At 35.6% G+C, this 21,516-nt stretch overlaps 1 protein-coding gene across 1 annotated transcript in view; it reads left to right on the forward strand.

Annotated features, from left to right (window-relative positions):
• The window catches only part of LOC149773175 (uncharacterized), a 36,954-nt gene extending 15,444 nt beyond the window's left edge, over nt 1-21,510 (forward strand). The window contains exon 2 of the mRNA XM_089946696.1: nt 18,136-21,510. Within this exon, the coding sequence (XP_089802822.1) occupies nt 18,151-21,201 (3,051 nt within the window). The 5' untranslated portion in view covers nt 18,136-18,150 and the 3' untranslated portion in view covers nt 21,202-21,510. The remainder of the gene's footprint in view (nt 1-18,135) is intronic.
• Nucleotides 21,511-21,516: the final 6 nt, after the last annotated feature.

Raw genomic sequence — 21,516 nt, forward strand, 5'->3', positions numbered from 1 at the left:
TACTAACTAATTGCTTTACCGTTCCATCTGTTGCGGCTCATTTCGCTAGAGAAAGAAATTCATGGAAACCAACACGATTTGATTTACTCGAGGATGTACGCGCAAGTTGCGTCGAATAAGGATAAGGGGTGGATTGTGGAATACCAAGTATAATTACAACGATGTTATTTCGGTTGATATGGTTGCATGTTATCCGGGAAGTTTTCTAGGATACGGAGATTGTTCTGTATACTTTAAAAGATTCGGTCACCCTACAAACGAGATGATGCGAGTGGCAATTAATGGACCATTACCTGATTTTGATCTGACTGGATTCGCTTGTGTTGAATCATTCGAGCTTAAGGAAAATCTTCACAAGATTTGTTATGTTTGGTTTGGTAGACATTTTTGTGAAAAACGTTGGGCACCTATAGTTTTATTACGATATTTGCTAGATTGTGCGGCACTGACATCGTTGGTGGTTAGTGAGGCAATTATATCATATCACGCGCAGACCGAAGTTTGGTTGCCCATGCCAGATTCTATCAGTGTTGATGAAGTTATTAGCGAGTTTAAGGAAAAATGTCCTGATGTTTCCGAAGATGATATTATCAAAGAAGCTCCTAAAATTCTCGAGATTAAACTCAAAAACGCAAAAGATTTCGGTAGAAAAATTATAGGTAAATTTACTCAGGGCGGTGCATATGATCATAAAAGAATCACACACGATTAATTTTAGATGATGCCGAGTACGATTTTATAATCGCTGATACAACAGCGAGAAATATATTTGTAAATCGAGAAAGTGTTTATTTATCCGACGGAACAAAATTGGGTACGATCGTTAGTTACATAAATGATATCTCCCCACAGTATACTCATCTAAGATCTTCCATGTTGGCTTATGTTTCCATAAATTTATTATAGATGATTAATAGATTTCCTGAGACCGCAGTCAGAGTCGCAACAGATTCGTTTTATATTTCGAGTAAATATTTAGAGTCTGTTATGAAATTTACAAGTAATGATGAACGATGGAGTTCGTGGAGAATAAAAAAGGAAATATTACACAATTATACAGAATCAGCAGATGTTCCGATGAGACATTTTTATCGTAAGGGTAATAAAATATCAGAAATGTCGAAAGCGCCATCGTTGAGTGATCCAATAACTAGATATAAGACAGTATATCTCAATGGACCTGGTGGATGCGGCAAAACGACTCGAGCGATTAATGTTTTTAGAAATTCAGATATGATCGTGCTGACACCCACACATAGACTTGCACGCGAGATGAAACAACGGCAAGTACAATCGTGCACGTATCATAGTTTCTTTCGGTGGCGCGGGGATACATGGACTCCTGAGCGAATGGGAGAAAAATATATACCTAAAATAATTATTTGGGACGAGATATGTACGGTGTCATTGGATACATTAAAAATGTTTCTTGATTGGTTGCTGACGAAAAATACCGCTGTGGTGGTGTGTGGCGATCATGGTCAACCACCGCCTTTTGTTAGACCATCTCCACATGATTGGTTAAAAAATTTCGTTGATTATTACGAAGAAATAGATGATGATCATAGAGCTCTCGATGCAGATTTAAAGGAATTTAAAAAATTAATCAGATTACAATCAAACAAAATTCAGTGTGAAATAATACGCGGAGTAATCTCAGAGACCTCAATGAGTGATTTTTTGAATTTATGGAGACCCAACGATTTGATCGTAGCAAGCAGAAAAATGATCAGAGACGATTTACAACAGCAGTTATTTCAGCTGCATAAAGAAAAATATTCAGAATTACCCGTACCGTTGTGTTATAGACCATCAGATACACGAAAACAGAATATTAATGTTGATATTCCAGGACAGACTGAGAATCAAAATCTCGTATTAAATGATATTGTCGCTGTTGATATCAGTGTGGTCGAAGATGCATTACGCGCTGACAAATCTCCATGGGTGTTGGGATACGCTATGACGATCCACTCGTCTCAGGGATTAACTATTTCTGACACACGAGTCTGGATTGGAGACGATCACATCGAGTGGTCAAATTTAGTTTATTTAGCGGTATCGAGGGTGAGAAATATATCTCAATTACGGAGAATTATAATTCCTGAAAAAGTTAATAAATTTAACGTCATTGATGATGATATAATAAGAAAAAAATTAATCGGATACAAACAATCTGATAAAAAAAAAATAAACGCGACTTTGATCTTGATGTTGAATTTATTATTGAGTTAAAACAGCAGCAGAATAATCATTGCACAAGTTGCAATTGTATAATGCTGTGGCGGTATTCGAGTAATGATTCAAGACAATTTACCGTAGACAGAAAAGATAATAGTCGCGGTCATACACGAGAAAATATCATGTTGACCTGTCTCGAGTGTAATCGACGTAGAGGCGCCAGCGCTTTGGGTGCTGCCACTAGTGCTAGTTAAGTGATCGCGGTGGTAGTTGTGTATCCGTGGGAATTATTTGTAGTTGCTCACGTACAAATCCACGCTGAGGAGCAGCCGAATCTAGTCTGTAGATTGCAGGTCTACCTGGCGATCTTGTCACGGTGGATATTTTGTGTGTGGTAACACTCCAAATAGGATCAGTCGCTCTCGCGCTACCACCTTCAAGTTCACCCGGTTCATATAAATATCTAACTGTAACATCACCCAATATTTTTTGTTTTTCAGTACCTTTTCGTTGTGTTGGTATATTTTTTTGTGTGACTGCGCTAATGGGTTTCATGTTGGTTGTTCGTGTGATCTCGCTATTTAATGCAGCTATCACGCTTGGTAATCTTGCAACCCATTCGCGAGATCTTTTATCTTGAATAAATTCCTTAGCATATTGATATCCAAATAACCGCTCGGCAAGTGTTCGATTAAATCGCTCAACAATTGCCTGATTACGGTGAATTGCAGTATGACCTCGTCGTATTTTGGTATTATGTCGTTTCATCAACGATGATACTGGACCAAGAAATTCCTTACCAGGATCAACCTGTAGCAGCTGTGGCCATCGCAGACCACCTTGTGGTCCACCACCTTGTTGATAAATTCGTTCAAACGCATCGGCTACTTCAGATGATGTTTTCGTTGATAGCGGCTCTGCCTCTTTATATCTACTTGCAACATCAACTACAGTTAACGCGTACTTGTACGTTTTTCCACGCACAGTATCATGTGGTAAAAACAGAATATCTGCTTGATGAACTTCATTAGGAACACTAACATCGAAATACGCGTGCTGAATTCGTTTCGGTGGTGGTAGATAAATTTGCCATATTGCCTGTTTGGATAACCACGCGCTAGCAGTAGAATGTTTAACCGCTGCTGCATCAGCGAGTTTACCAATTGCTGCTTTGCCTCTCCAATATCCTTTTGGTGAATAATAAATTAATTGCATTATTAATTACCAGCCCCAAACGCTAATTTACTTTTCATCGCAGATCTTACTAACCAACTAGCTAATGATTCTCTGATATTTTTATTTTTTATGGAATTTAACGCGTGAATTAATTTCACATCTGCAATATGCCTATCCTGTAGATTTTTACTTTTATACGCAACATCATGAATATGACAAGCTCGATCAATAGCGTTTACTGGTTCCTTGCCTGGTTTTGGTTGATCTTGATTATCGAGCCTGATATCGAGTCGAGTACCAGGACCGCAATAACTATATCCTGGTAGATGTTTTTCTCCTGGGTATTTAGCCCATGGAGTACCTGGAAACTTTGACATCAAATTAGCAATATCACCACCGCGCTTATTAGGTAAAAACGAAAATTTCTTTCTACCGCACACAGAACATTTTCCACCATACGCTATTTTTTTTATTTTTTTGTTATAACTGTAGCTAAATCAGTAGTCGGAGTTTTAACTCTACAGCGTAAACAGTATAAATTCATGTTATAATATACATGGATATAATTGATTTCTCAGCAACTCGGCAGCGAGAACCTGTTAAGCATCATCCTGCGCTACCTAATTCCATCAGAATGATTATCATAGGACCATGTGGTTCGGGTAAGACGCAGTTATTAATTAATCTGATAATGAGATGGTTGAAATGGGATAAGATGTATTTGATAGCACCATCCGCTGATGATCGACGATGTTATGAAGTATTAAAAGATTTTAACGAAAACGCGCGATTACTGGACGAAGATAATGATGTTATAGAGTTTATAACAGTTATTGATGAAGCACCGTCCGTTGATTTTTTAGACGGATTTATTAATAATTTAGTTGTGTATGATGATGTGATGCTGGATAAACAATCAAATCCAGCCAGGGTATTTTCTCGCGGCAGACATAAAAATACAGATGTTATCTATGTTACTCAACGATATACACAAATACCAAGAGTAATCAGGGACAATTGTAATATTTTAGTTGTGTTTAATGGCGTAGACACACACACGCTGCGAAATATTCATCAAACTTGATGCAGCGGTGATATGGATATAATTAAATTCAGAAATTTCTTTTCACGAGCGCAAGCTACTCCGCATGGATTTATAACAATAAATTTGCACGATCCTAGAACAAGATATCGTGTGGGTCTTGATAAAATATTTGGATAATAAATTAATAAATTTAATTAAACAGATATCATTTATATAATGAACAACTGTGCGTGGTTAATTCAAGGAACAACAAATAAATGCAACAAAAGGTGCCGTGGAGAATATTGTAAAAAACATAATTATATTTTAAAGAAAAATCCTCATGCTGGTTCACGAAGATGTGTTGGATGTAACAACGGCGTTAGAGGATTATATCAGATTTACAAAAAATTGCGGTGGAGATCGATACAGAAGTTTGATGAACTATTACAGAAAAAGAAAGAACATAAATCCAAAAATAGAAAAACCACCATCAGAACTTGAATATTACTTGAAGAACAAAACAAAAGATTCCCATGATTCAGATGAAGATTCCCATGATTCAGATGATGATTCCCAAGATTGATAGCAGCAGAGAGGGTTTGTCTACAATTCTGTTTGGGACAAACAATAATCGTAGACGTGGTATTGACCTCTATGAAGGGTCACTATTTTTTGGTCTAAACACAAGGGTGACCATTCCCTTAAGTGGTCTGTTCACCCTCTCTGCTGCTCTGACCGTTGTGGGCCTCCGAAATTTCGTCTGAGTTATCCTACCCTATCCGCGGCCCTGCTGCAAACGCTTAGAACGCAGGTGTTTATGGGAGCTTAACCTCTTTTATTTATGGCTCATTTGGTAGATATTCCCCACTATTGTTCTACACTATCAAACGCTATTGTACACAAATAAGAATGTGAGAAAGTGATATTTCTCCCCACCCACATAGTTGTTCTACATGGAAATATGAGAAAACTTACTTCTACCCACAGCTCAAATGGGAGTTCATATTAAAAGGTGGACAAATGGAAAATGATTTCATTCTTCAAGGAGGAATAGTAGCAATGCATTTTTCAATGTGTGTGCAGTGTAAGAATGTTTTATTAATGTACGGAAGCAGTAGAGCTGTTCACACAATGTAAAAGTCTTCATCAAGAGCAAGTCTTGTCATCCGTCATTTCCAGGATATAATACTTTTAAAGCTAAAATAAATTGCTTGAAAGCAGTTTTACATCTTATGCAAGTCAAATATGGGCTTTGTCTTTTCTGCAAGAAAGTGGTTGAACCAAGCAGCAGAGGAGGCGAACAGACCACTTGCTGGAAGGTCCATTTTTTAAAACTAAGGCTTCCTACGAAAACGAAAATCAACGACGTCAAACTGTCGTTTACCCGTCGGGACATTTATTTGAGGTCGCTCTTCCTCTGCTGCTATAATTTTAACCCAAATTTTTATCAAGACCCATACGATATCTTGTTCTGGGATCGTGTAAATTTATTGTTATAAATCCGTGTGGGGTAGTGTGTGCTTTTGAAAAGAACTTTTTAAATCTAATTATGTCCATATCTCCTCTGCACCATGTTTGATGAATATTTCTCAGAGTATGTGTATTAACTCCGTTAAATACAACTAAAATATTACAGTTATCTCTGGTCACTTTAGGTATTTGTGTATATCGTTGTGTGACAAATTATATCTGTATTTTTATGCCTACCTCTGGAAAATATTCTAGCTGGATTTGATTGTTTATCCAGCATCACATCATGTTGTGTACAACTACATTATTAATAAGTCATTCTAAATCATCAACATTCGGCGCTTCATTAATATCAGTTGTAAAACTAATTATATCGTCGCCATCTTCATTTAACAATTTTGCATTTTCATTAAAAGCTTTAAGTACATCATAGCATCTCTGATCATCAACTGTTGGTGCAACTAAGTATAACTTGTACCACTTTAACCATCTCATTATAAGATTAAGCAGTAATTGTGTCTTTCCACTTCTACTTCAAAATTGATTTTTTTTGGGTGATTTTTTGTCATAATTTTGTTGAAAAATCGCTTTTAAAAAAAAACATTTTGTATTATACTTCAACCAAAAATCCTAAAATCAATTAAAGAAAAGGGTGCTGGGGTTTTCACCCTTCAAAAGTGAGAAATCTGACAGATTTTTTATGATAAAAACGACCAAAATAGACTTAAAAAATGATTAAATTAACAATTTTCCACTAAAATAACAAAATCTCTTTATAAAAAAATATTCTGTTATATTTTATTTTTTCTGAAATATTTTATTTTTCTGAAATATTTTATTTTCTGAAATATTTTTTCTGAAATATTTTATTTATCTGAAATATTTTATTTTTTCTGAAATATTTTATTTTTCTGAAATTTTGTCAAAATTTCTTTTTTTTTTTCCTCATGAAAATTAGTCAAAATTCATCGTTATTTCAGCTATTTTGGTAGTTTTTGTCAAGAAAATCTATAAAATTTTGTAATTTTGGAAGGTATTTTGCCCGATTTTCTCTAATTGATTCTCTAATTGATTTGGGCTTTTTTCGATAATTTCTTGCATGACACATCAAAAAATCGCTACAATTAATCATTTTGGATCATGTTTCAACCACAAATTCTAAAATCATTTAGAGAAAAGTGTGCTGGGGTTATTGACCTCAAAATTTAAGAAATCTGACAGATTTTCCTTGACAATTTTACACACACACACACACACACAAATTTAATTTTGTCATCAGCGTAAAATAAATATGATTTCACGCTGAGGTTGAAAATTGTTAAGATCAAAGATCTACGATCTTACATATAAATTTATATTAAGAAATTCTCCACCTAGGTCAATCAAATGTCCGGATTGGTCTGTAAGTTTGAAATTTATTCTTGATAATAACGGATTATGACATCGAAGATAAACAGGATTAATAGGTTCTTGTACGATTAAATATCCAGGAGGTACATGCAGTGTAAAAGTATATAAAATATATCCTTGTTGAGCTTGATTTGATTTTTCAAGATCTATATGAAAGCTGCCATCAGTTACGTCCAAACAAGATTGACTGCGATTGTTGAAGTTATATTAACGATTCCTGGTGAAATATGACGACCTTCACCATACGGATTATTATTGTGTCTTAAAATAGCAGGAGGAGGATTCATTTTTCTCCATGTTTCAGGTATTTCAGGAAAGTTTTCGTTGATAAAATCGTTGACTGATTTGTTTTAGTCCATCTGTTTCATATCCTTGTATTATAGAATTTTACATATCCCCAGATTTTGCTTTTTAATTATCCAAAAATACCTCCCTAATTACCATTGGCTTACCCTCTCGGTAAACTTCTGGTTTAACTTCATAATAACCAAAGTCGTATATTGCGCAAGTGATAATTTTATTAATATGTTATAGATCTGATGTAACCTGATTTAAATGTTGCATAACCTCAATGATTTGTTGTTTTGTGTCATCGCTGTAATGTTGTGCAATGCTAGAAAATAAATTTTGTAGATTTACAAATGATCTAGAATGCTCAGATTTTATTGCTTCGGAAAATGATTTAATTTCAGTCTCATCAACGATTGGTTTCCTTCATTATTAACAATAAATAATGGTGTGTATGTATCATAAAGAAGATCACCATTAATTGTTTTAAAATAAAATAGGTTGGCTCTTCCAAAATATACACCATACGACCATGGAATAGTTTTTCGATACTCTGGTGTGTTTATAATTTTTTACTCATTGGTAAGAAATTCATTAAAATTTGGTTCTGTGAGTCCTTGATAGTTTGGTATTATTTCTGACCATCCTAAAACAGTTATAATCGATGATTGATACATAACGTAATCTGGAGAATTTATTTCAATCGTAGAAGATAATGTTGGTTCATGAACTGAAATAGTTATTTTCGATTCTCTTCAAGTTACTGATTTAATTCAATGCTGAAATTTATCATTTGTTCGATTTGATAACTTCCTGTAGGAATAGAAACAACTTCCCAATCGGGCGTTCCATCATCTTTATTTCTATTTGCAAATACAAGTGAATTATGAACCTGTAATCCACCAAATGATTTAGATCTGATAGTTGGCCAGCTGTAATATACTCGTAAATTTGCTAGTGCTATTTCTCTCACTGAGATTGCAGTTGGAAAATTAACACTAAATTCTGGATTACTTGAATTTACTGATATCGTCGTTGTTTTTATTGGAGCTGTATTTGTTACGATTTGTTGTAGTAGCTCTTGCGATGTCATTATTATTTAAATCCTGATTTTCTAATTCGATTACTGTCATTGCTCCATTGTAAATTTTGATCATCTCTGTGGTCTCAAAATCTGATATTTTTCCATCACTAAGGCTCGTTGATAATAACGAGGATAATTTAGAATATGCTGATGTAGCTGTGTGTAATTTTATTATATAATCATGCAGTTTTGTATTTATGCAAGTACATATTTTGTTTTTGCAATGATATTGAGAATACCGGCAATCGTTGTTGTAGTTCAAATACAGATTGTTACAACTACTGGTGGCATCATTATTATTATTGTTGATAATAATACACCGGTTCCAGCAACAACAGGAGACACTTGAATAAACAGTATATCTCAACAATAACCACACATCTGCGATATTTCTTTATTTTTAAAGTGTATTGTTCGACGGTATCATTTAATTTTGTTTGCCATTCACGTGCTTGATTGTACCTAAATTTTGGAACGTCAATTGAAGTGATCATTATATTTTACTTAATAGCTAATTGAGGTGTTTCAGCCACAAATATCAGACACCACCAGTAAGATGTTGCGGTTAATTTCTTATCTGCTGCTTCCAGAATAAATATTTATTCGTTTCCTTTATTCAATATGACAGACACAACTCCAGAAAACGTATCGGTTGAATGTCGTCAGGGATACGTTGTAAATATCTCAAATTTTGCAGCACTGAACACAGTCTGTACACACCGGTGACTTCTGCAGTATGTTTGAGAATTTTATTTTGCTGTGACCATGTTGAGAATCCTGATGACACTTTGTATACTATATTGATAATCTGTTCCGGAGTTACTCCCCGGGGGATGTTAATCAGATTAAGTTTGTTGACGATAATAGGAATTCCAATTACGACATCTTCTAGTGCTTTTTAACCGTGCTCGTCTTGACATCAGAGAATCCCACGTCGGTCAACGGGGTGCCAAAGAAATCATCTGCGATTTCATTAAGTTTTCTAAAGTTTCTGCGGAGATTTGTAAACGCACCTACGTGAACGTCATACTCGGCCCGCAACGTGGATAATTTACCATCTACGGTTTTGTAGATAACGTGCACATATTTTGTTGTTGTGGCATCTTCATCAGATGTTGGATCTCTTAAAACAACTATCTTATTTCCGTTCATGCTGAGTTCTCCCGTCATTGTATCACCGGTGTTTCGCAAACGATTAGCAACGCTTCTTGCAGTTTCATTTCTAAACGTTGCGAATGACATATTTGAGTCTCTGATTCTGCGGCCTTCAGTAAATACTGGAATGTTATCCAAGGTAGCACCAAGAACTCTACAAACTATGTCATTTCATTTGATATTACTCGTCTTTAAAACACCGTATTTATCCTGAAAAATAACTTCATCTCGGTCAACTCCAGTAAGGTTCATAATATCAGCAAGTTCATCTTTAGTCGCGTAATTTGACAAATCAATATCATCTTTTTTTTATTATCTTGCCCTTGATATAAGAAGAGCTTCCGTAAATATCAACCGTTATACTTTAAGATCTGTTTAAATCGACATGATTACTTGTATAATCATGCACGACTTTATGAGGTGCATTGGAAGACTTTGATATAGCGTCAAGTACATTAATTACTTCACGATCACATATTGGCGGATCAGTCAGTACTTGGGTTGGCAATGATGAATACCAGGCCCTCACTTTGTGAGAATTTTTTTTGTGTTTATATATTTTAAAAAATCAACTGGTGGAGGAAGCCCATACGAATCGAAGTAAACGATTCCACGTGGATCAATTGCCTAATGAGTACCAGGCCCTGAATTATCAACAAGATTTATGATTCCTGTTTCTAAATTTGTTTAGTTGTTTTGGTAATTGGTCACGCATAAAAACGCCTCTAAAAAAATTTATATTTAATTTTTTAACAGCATCAAGTAAATCAAAATTTGACATTGGAAAGATCATCGAAGTGTTCCTGGAAGTCTCAGACCTTTTCCGTATCGATAGGGGTTTCCCGGTAATCTTAGACCCGTTTCCTTTTTTTATATCCTTGTCCTGTTGCTTTCTTTAATGCCATTCCAGCGATGGTTCCAACAGCACATAACGCGGCTGCTTTCTCTACAGCTGAGGCGGCTTCGGCTATTAATGCTGGTATAGCTGCAAGAAGTGGAAATATACCACTAACTTTAATCATATCTTTAATAGCGCTCGGAGAAAGACGAAGTTGAACCCCTGTCCTTGAATCCAAGGCTTTATTAAAATGTTTAAGTTGCGTCTTGGTTAATGATAATTTGTTTGGACCGCCATTAGAAATTTGATCTTTTTTTTAGTGATATTTTTGTTCCGCATTTACTCGCGAGTTTCGATTGTAATTTTTTTCACCTGACTGAAAGTCAGAGTAACTCCAACGTGACTATACGACATTTGCATAATATGATAAGTGATTTAATTACATGTTTTCTACTGGAGCGTCAATAACCCTCATTCTTCCACCAGCACCCTCAAGTAACATTGATATACCTGAAAGAATAACTGCAATTGCTCTGTGATTAACACCACCAGCTGGGTTTACACTAGCCCGAAAGTGAATATCAACGACAGATTGTCTAGATAAATCAAGATGTTCCAATGAAAAGTAATAGATCGGATACAGATTTCTGAAATCTAACTGTGGCATTTGTAGACCAGTATCTATATTTTGATCACGTCCCATAACTGTCATTAAACGACGATATGCACGTGCTATGTAGTTATTTTCAAAATTTAAAGTTATATCTTATATCCGTAAGGAAACCACACTAGTATTAAAACTGTAAAATATAATATGACTACGTTCTTGATTATTTAATCGTTCAGCATTTTGTGAATGATAAATATATGCCTTGGCGCAGAAACTCCTTGTTTTGATGCAATATACCATGTAAATAACCCAACAATATTACTCTGAATGCTATATGTGGTCATTATCAACCATGATAACAATGATTTACCACCTGAATCCATAAAAGAAAGTAATTTATGTTCTTCAGCAAGCGATGGAGTCATTACTGGCATCCATAATGAAAGTTGAAATAAAATTACTTTACCTTCAGCAACAGCGGCTGGTAGCCAAATAGCATCATTATCGTTACCCTTTCTTACAAGTACAAGATAACTTTTCTGACATTTCAACAAAATCCAAAGATATGAGATAATGGAATCGCGCACGAAAATCTTCTACGACCATCTTTCAACATTAATTTACGCGTGGCAAATCCTAGGCTGTAATTTGGTCTGGTGTTAATAATCATATTTCAGCATCAATATCAGCAGCGCCTGCATTATTTCTTGGTCATCTTATATCATACTGGTTACTTTCAAAATGATCGGCGTTATCTTTGGTGAACATCATTGACGGTCCAGCTGATCTAGTATAATCATCTGAATATCTTGCTAAACCTAGTATCGTTGTAGCAACATCAACGTCTTTTTGAATTGTTTCAATATTTCTTCCATCAGTCATGTAAGTGACGCTGTCAAATAACGCCATAATACCATTGTTAACAAACCCAACTGTGACATCAGCTCCATATGCTGTATTAAGAGGAACATCTGTTACAAGGTCTCCTTCTACCTCAATAAATGCTTCGGCGGGTAAGAAATATCTGCTTGTATCTTGAACTTGTAATTCGATTCTACCACGCTGATTTGGTTGTCGTGCGTCGTAGGAATAAAACTGATAATCACGCGTCGATTCCTCTTTGAGAACTGGTGCGTCTATATCGAACGCCGGATCGGATACACGTTTGAACATTTTATTATAATTGTTATCGTCTAACACAAAGACCACTTCCTGAAATAAAACTTGTGTTTGTCGGTATAATTTCATTAGTTAACTTGGTGGGAACAACTTCATTAGCAGCCAATTCCGCTAGTTTTTGATTTGCGGCTTGATTTATTATTTTGCTGACATTTTCAGGCATAACTTCAGTGCTAGGTAATTTTACTTGCTGCGGTTTTCGTCTAATTATCCGTGCTAGTCTATCCTTGATTGTCGAGAACACTTTACCGCAAGATTACCAATAGCGCCGATGCTTTATCGCGAACAGCCTCAATAGCCTTCATCCCTAATTGTTTTGCAATCGGTATTGCTTTTCGAGCCATCCTTCTGGAAAAAAAAACATAGCAGTATCACCAAGTCCATCGCCGTGAATTGCTTTTTAAGTTGGCAGTCGTGAATTTACTACCCTGACCATTACAGGTCCACGTTGAGCATTGTGTATAATCATTTTTTATATTCTGATTAATTAATTGTTTAGTCACTGTGATAATCATCAGCAATTTCATCAATAAGGGAACGATAAATGTTGCGATCCATAATACCGCCAGTAAATAGTCTTCGACAAGTATAAGATATTTCATTAATAATTTCCGGCGAATTATTTCCTGCACGTCTTCCTCCAATCAGAACTTCCAATCTATCTACATCAGAAAGAACACCGCCAGGACAGATTCCTTGAATAACAAAACCACTTCCAGTTGTTTCATCTGCATCTTTCTTACCTGGCGAAGAAGGTAATTACCACATTTGTCTAGTTCTCTTAAATCCCGGGTCTTTTTCTTTTTTTCTCTCTCGTCTAACTTCTTCCTTTTGTTTTCATTCTTGTTCAGTTTCTTTACAACTTATTGTTGGAGATAGTTGCTCCTGTAATTCTGATATTTGGTATGATTCTAGTCGTTGTAACTTTGTTATGTATTTACTTACTCCATCAGTAAAATGATTATATCTTGCATCTTTTTTATTATCTGCAATTAGATTATCTTTACGCTTGATGTACTTAATGTCAGTGTTGTGTTCCTGTAACATCAAACTGTCTCAACAGTCTCTGATTTTTGTTGGGGTTTTTTGTTCATGAAAGTAAGGAGGTTATAATCACTGAATACAAGAACTGGAGAAGGAACTGAACTAATGTATATCCTCGCAGTTTTGCAGAGCCAACATCAAAGCCAAACATTCCTTCTCGATTGTGGAATAATTTATATGCTGCCCTTTGATTTTTTTTAGAGAAGTAGCACATTGGATGAACCACATCTTTTTTGTCTTCTTGAATTAGTGATCCACTAACCCTTACATCACTTGCATTTAACCAAATTGTTTGAAAGTTGGAACTGAAAAAGTTGGTACACTCTTAAGTTTGGCTTTTAATTTATCAAAATCTCCCGCACATTTTTCATACCAATGAAACATGGCTTTCGTGCTCATCAAATTGTTCAGTGGTTCAACAGTTATGGTAAACATTTGAGCAAAATTTCCGATAATATCTAGCCATACCCATGAATCGCATTAGTTGGTTTTCACTTTAACCCAAACTTCTTCAGGCTTAATTTCACCATCTCCCAAAATATGTCTCAAAAATGTAATACAAGCGGGACAAAACTCACTTTTACTGAAATCATTTGTCAGATTTGCCTCACTCATTGGAACAATGAATTTCCGGATAGTTTCCAGATGATTTTGCTAGCCGTCGCGGTATATGATGACGTAATCGATGATCGTATCACAACAATTTTTACCAGATGTTTCAATGCTCATCAAACGGTGAAATATGGAGGGAGACTTTTTCAAATCAAATTACATTACTTATAGTGGCAGTTCATCTGGAGTTCAAAAGGCCTAAATTTCTTTTGCTCTATCCTTAAGTGGAATCTGCCAAAATCTTTCAGCAGGCCAAACTTGGTGACATACTTTGCATTTTCATTTTTTTCTCTCAATACAGTCATCAATTCTTTGTTTACTTTTCTGAAGTCAGCTCACATACCGAAGATATCATCTGGTTTCAGCACGAAAATACACGATTAACTATAGTTATGTTTGCTTGGTTCAGTAAAATAATTTTTTAACAAATATTCAATTTCTTTTTTCGAACATCACGGCCAAAGAGGATTCGTCCTGCCAAGATGTTTTATTTTCAGGTGTGGAATCTTCATTTTCAACATCATGGTAGATTTGTTTGTTCAGGTTGGAACATCTGGAAACAAGCATTCATATTCACATATTAGCTGCTTTAATTCCTTCTTTTCTTATGGATGTAGATATGAAAGCTTTTGTCGAGATTCTTTAATATTTCTGAATTCTGAGGACTGGTTTAACCAAAGTCGCTATAATCCGGTTGCACATCGTCGTTTAAACCCTCACTGTGTTAGACAGCTAAGTTGACTGAATGATTAGCAGGGCTATCACTATCAACATACCCCTCTAATATATTTATATGGCAGAATTGTTTCTGTTTCTGCCTTCTAGGAGGTCTGAATATATAATTTAAGTTAGTACTTTCTTTTTAACTCTATGAAGACCAGACTAACTGGTCTGAAGAGGATTCTGATATAAGGGCATGAGAGACACCACTTTTTCACCAGGCTGACAAGTTCTTTCCTTTGTAGTACAAGTCATATCTTAATTTAACTTTTGAGTGAGTTGACTCAAGAGTAATTCTTGCTAATTCGCAATCAGAGACATAATCAAGATTATTTTCTGAATCTCCTGTTAAAGGAGGTTTCTTTCTTAACAACTTCACTGGTCCACGAACAGTATATCCACACACAAAAAAAAAACTTGTTCAAAGGGACTAAAATCTGCTGTTTGACAAGTGTGACAAAATCTAGAGTATTTGGAAATTTCACTTTTAATGTTCATATAATAAATAGGATTCAGAATCTTGTGATAAGTCTTATTGACTCCTAAATTACCAGTTACATGGGTTAGACCAGGAATTTCTTGTTGAAATGACCTAGGAACAGTAGTTTGATTGTTCACTGACCACTTGTAACCAACTGGTACCTCAGTGTCGCCATGCTATCATAAGGGCCTCATTTTCTCACCAAAAAAAACCCCAAAACAAAACAAGCTGGTAACTCTTGCTTCAGTTTCTCTAATAGCCCTCTGAAACAAACACGAGATCTCATAATCTTTTTCATGTTCGACAAGTGATTGTCGTTTGCCACCCTGATTTAGACTGAGAGGATGAGTAGTAAAGAGATATCACATTGATCAATTTGTTTTGATTTATCCATTTCAGGAGCAAATGAGACCCCATAAAAAAAACCGACCAATAAATGTGTGAGCCAAAGGAATAACTTCCTGATCAACTTAGTTTTCTTTGCCTTAGCTCTAGTAAGTCTAAAAACAGGGTATAAATCAGGGATTTAATTTTCAATAGGCTCAACCTTTTTATTGAAACAAGGCTTGCCAGTTACAAGTGGATTAACAACAACCTTATCTCCAGCTAATGTATTGCCTAGCAATATACGATTACCCTCAATGGGCAAAATAACACAGCTCCGATAGTCTCTGGTCCTGAAACTAAGTCTGAAGTCAAATTAGTATTATGGGGTGGAATCTGAGTAAAGATGCACTCAACTCCCTGAATAAGAACACTTTCACTAGAAGAATTCTCAGATAAAGGGAACGTATCTGATGATAAAAGACAGAATTTCACGTGTCCCTTAATATTTTAATAGGGGTAGGATTGGCAAAATTACCCATAAGTGATATAGAACAGTTTTCCAAAATAAAGCCAGACTTATTTTTATTGACCCAACAAATACAATACATGATCATGACCTTGACTTCTAAAATAAGAGCATTTGGAAGATGTCTGTTTTTATTATGTTGCTTAATTTTTTAACTTCTAACAAAAATAAAATGCCCACTTTTTCTTGCAATAAGTGCATGTGGGAAGAGATATGGATTTATTAGACGTTCGAATCAGATTGATATTTGGAAGTGCTCATGTAAGACTAAGCTGGTTTCTGACTAAAATCCTGCCGTGGCTTAATTACAAATGAAACTTTCTGAGTCAAGGAATAGTCGTCAGCTGCGCGAGAAGCATTTTCCAAAGAGTCTACCTGGCGTTCATCACTTTTAAGTTTATAAAAAGAGATAACCAATATACTGCATACAAACAGACTACTAATAAAACTTATTTTGATATTATTTCGTTGATGACATGCATGGCATAACAGACTAAAAGTAAAAATACGAAAGGGCTCATAAGTCTGCAACAGGCCTTGTCTTTACTGAATACATCTGTACCAATATCATAACGGAAATGCCAAAAATATTACCTTGGTGGACCCAAGAACATAGAATAATCAATTCCTAATTACCAGACATTATTATTTAACCTCTGCCTAAAATTAAAATACCAAACACTAATAGACATTTAACCGACTCCCACCTTGCCATTCCAGTTCATAATAAAAAGATAAAATTGTTTGGAATAACAATCATAAATAATAGACGGAGAAGGTTCAGTCCCTGTTGCTGCATCAATGTCCAGAAATAAATTCTAGAAATATATATTTTGATATCCGGGTCGTATATAGATACAAAAAAGTTTCCTTTGTGTTCCGTTCATAAGACTCTAATAACAATTACAATTCAGAAGGTAAGTTTAAATGGTTCGTTTTACCAGAAAAGTGTGGCTGGTGTTGGCTAAACTGCCTTTGGATAGATTACTAATTATTAAATCTAAGTCCAATCACGTTTGAGTTTTGATAATTTCTGTACCATGCCTACTAAAACTTCATTATAAAAATAAATTATTATAAAAAGATCACACCTTTTTCTATGGTGATCATACAGTATCTAAACTGCGCGTAGCTGCCAAGTCCTGCACATTCCTTTTTGTGCATCAAATGAAGCTTTTTGTCATTACGGATATATAAAATAAGAGCAATATTTACAAGCAAACTAGATAAAATAACATGACCAAGCATTTTCACTGAATAATTATTCCGCTTACCAAGATTTGATTGCAGTTTACAAACGCTATCCACACTCAAATGTATAGGTGGGAACTGTTACCCAAAGTGAGAGAAACTCATGGATCTCATCATTAGCTACCAAAGGTATTTTTGGTATAAACTCTGAACCCGTCTTAAGAAATTCTATGTACCTTTTCCGTAAGAATGAAATGAATAAGCTGGTTTTCACCATGTTGATTGCAAAAGTCAAACTTGCAAAATGCTTGCAACATATTTTCAAATTTTCTCGTCAGTCAGTCCTTATATTTTACCTGTTACTTTACGTGAAAGAAAACGATAGACATAAATGTACACTTGGATAATGTTTTAGCTAGAAATATAAAATAGTATTCTCTTTGGGGAAGATTGAGTAAGTCATCAGTGGGAAACTTGCTAAACCCTTGCAAAAAATTACATACAGTATTAGTCATTCCAAGAGTACTTTGCAGTTGAACAAATTTACATTCTTCATTGCAACTACAATTTAGTGTTCTAAAACCTTAATTTAATATTCAGAATATTAAACATACTTATAAAATTTTGTAATGATATGAAGCGATACCCATTTGAATTATTCTCCACGAAAACATTGTACAGGTATTAAGCGATACATGGTATAAATAATCGGTACTAAAACGTTGTAGCGATATAAAGCGGCACCTGTTATTATTGGCCAAATTTTCTTTACGTATCATTCACCGAGTGTGACTCAAATTATTACATATTTTTCAGATTTATAAGAAAAGGATGAGCTCAGATAATCAGATACTGGGGAAAATCGGAATAGACATTGAACTGTCAGATAAAGAGCATGTCCGTCCAGGGCATCTTGACCTTCAACTTAATGCAGCATCTGTCTATGGTCACTACCAACTTTCTCACAACATAGCTGCCATGGACAAGCTTCTAAGAGATTTCCGCTGCAATGACTGCTTCAGTAAAAAAAATCCATTTGATCGCTGTGAAATGTGTAGATGTGTCTTTACTTGCAACGCCATTCTGAATCTAAAAGGAGCTTTCCTTTATTACCAGAAAAAATACTTGAAAGCATGTCATGAATTTAAAAAGGTTCTAAAAAGTGATAACAAGAATCAAAATGCTCTCTGTAATTTGCGTTATGTATACAGGAAGTTAGGGGAGTCAAAAAAAGCAGACAAATATCATCAGCAATATATGAATTGTGCTACTGACAAACAAAGTCAAGTCATTTTTCTCGGAGAGCAAGGATTCGCCGTTTTATTTGATTGTCATACCAAAACAAATGAGCTTGAGAGAAACGGTAGATCAGTGAAAATGTTCAAAAAGTGCCTGAAAATGTTAGAAAATTTGGCTGTGCATGAAAAGGATCCAGATTTGGAAATTGCCAAACTTCAACTGGACTTGTGGTACGCCAAGTCTCTGCAGAGAATGAGTAATGTATGCAACGAGGAGACCAATTTAAAAGAGTTGACGGCTTGCTACAAGGACGGCATGGAAACACTAAAAGACTTGATTCAAAGAGCTGAAGGATATAGTCATATACTTGCCATTGCTCACACATATCTAGGGTGTTTTCTTTCAAAACAATGTGATGCTGTAAAACAGTTGAGTGTGTATCAAGAGTTGACGAAAACATTTATACATCCCAGTCAATGTTTTGACAGGGCATTGGAAAATCAGAGAAACACCGAAGTTTTAGTTCGCTATGCCATTAGTCTAAAATACAGAGATGTCAAGAAAGCAATAGACTTTATTGAAGAGGCACTTGAGATAGATTCGTCTCTTGACAGAAACTGGTTTGCATGGTCTGTTAGTTCGGAACTTTATCTGCTACAGTACAAACAAACCACAGATCCGAAAATACTAAATAGAGTCATACAACACGGAGAACGTGCGGCTAGAAAAAACCAAACAGCAAATTTGTTTGGAACTCTAGGAAAGGCATATCATTATAAAGCCAGAGATGTTTGCTCTGATGACATAGAAAGGGAGAGCATGTATCTAAAAGCTCTTGAAAGTTTTCTCCATGCACTACAACATCTCGATGGTGATAAACTTGATCTAGTGCATATTGCACATGGAGCTTGTTTGTTGGATATGAAGCTGTATCATCCGGCCATGGAGTCATTTAAACAAGCCGTGGAGCTTGGTTTGGATGCCAAAGTAAATGTCAGATTCAGTTATAACTTAATGATGAAGTGCTTTATGAAGATGCTTGAAAAGGAAACAGATGCAAAGGAGAAACAGAATCTACTTGAAACCATGTTGTACTGGTTGCGTGTTGCTGAGACTAACAAACAGTTTATGAAGCGAAAACAAGTGAAAGAAAATCCATCAAAGAAAGTCCAGCATAAATGTCAAGATGGCAAGGTTGTGTCAGATGAGAACATAAATCCGCCAAAACCACACACACGATTGGCAAGAACCATATCCTCAGCAGATGGTGTTCACATCAACAGGGAGCAAAGCGGCCAAAAGGAAAAGTCCTCCGATTGGCAGACCATGAGTCCCACAGTATTTTTACTACTAATACGGTTTCTTATTAAAAACATGAATGTGGAGCTGGAGAAAATATTTCAATGGTGTCTGCTCTCTGGAAATCTTAACGATCATCCCCAAACTGTCCTTGACATTCTCCTTCTTATTTTTCCTTTGCGAAACAAGAATCTTATTGAAGATTGTATGAAACTTCTTTCTGATCACTCCCATATTCTGTCATCAAAAAGAGATCAAGAATATGTGTGCAAGGCAAGCCAAGGTTCTTGCAGTATAAGTGAATCCCTTCGATCTTGGTATCTAGACAAAATGTCAGAATGTCTTATTGATGTCCAGTGCAAACGGTGTCCAAAAAGCCAATCGAGGAAAGATAATTGTGGACATGAATTGAATCATGTTTCCCTGTACTTCACGATAGTTAAGTACTGTCCATCTTTTGCAGCCGATATTGCTGATCGTTTGGTGACACGAAATGTCAAGTTTGCCAAATCATTGCTGGAGGCTTTTCAGAGGGATTCTTTAGCTGATGCTTTAGGAGAGGATCCTTTACCTGATCAGCATATCATGGCATATATATCTGACCTCCATTACCAAGCATGTTGGCTGCTTGCAGACAGAGGATCTGCGTATCACTATTTGAAGTTCAACAATCCATATAAACGCGGTCAATATCCACAGTTTCACAAAACCTTGAACAGATGCTTAAGTCTAACAGAGGACAGAGAAGATGCACTTCACCAGCTTGCTAGAATTAGCACTACTGACGAAGACTCGCACTTGAGACTCGTGGAAAGGGAGCGCAAACATGAGAAAATCTACATGGACTACTGTCGGGTAGAACATGGATCAACTGTTGCTATTGGAAGACATAGACAGAAAGAACTACCGAAACGACGATTCCCAAAATATGAATATGACTTTTTTGTCATGAATAGCGACAAGGACAATGACTGGGTCAGATTTGAACTACTTCCAACACTTGAGGACAGATATGGCTTCAAAGGCTGTTTCAAAATGAGGGACTATGAGCCTGGAGAATCAGTTTTTGATGCATTCGAAAAAAAGGTAGGGCAAAGTTCTAAAGTGCTATTGGTGCTCACGGAAAACTTTAAGACAGATCAATACTGTCGCTTTCAAATGCATTCAGCTCTTATAAAAAAGCTTTTTATTGGCACTGGCAAAGTCATTCCCTTGGTAACAGTGTCAGGAGATGAAAAGGTTATTCATGAAAAGTTGGTTCCCGAAGAGCTTCAGCATATTGTGTGTTTTGTTGTGAACAGATTTGAGTGGGAAAAACTTGTTAGGGCTGTTGAAGCAGAATAAGGCAGTCATTTGTGAAGTGCAACAAATATCAGAATAAGACGATCACTTGTAAATTGCATCAATTATCAGAATATGACAAGCACCTGTAAAATGCATTAATTATCAGAATAGGACAAGCACCTGTAAATAATATTAATTATCAGAATAAGTCAATCACCTGTAAAGTGCATTAATCATCAGAATAAGTCAATCACCTGTAAAGTGCATTAATTATCAGAATAACTCAATCGCTTGTAAAGTGCATCAATTATCAGAATATGACAAGCACCTTTAAAGCGCATTAATCATCAGAATAGGACAAGCACCTGTAAATAA

Source organism: Sinohyriopsis cumingii, unplaced genomic scaffold (genome assembly GCF_028554795.1).
Source record: "Sinohyriopsis cumingii isolate HCF-2022 unplaced genomic scaffold, ASM2855479v2 utg000846l, whole genome shotgun sequence".
Lineage (NCBI taxonomy): Eukaryota > Metazoa > Mollusca > Bivalvia > Unionida > Unionidae > Sinohyriopsis > Sinohyriopsis cumingii.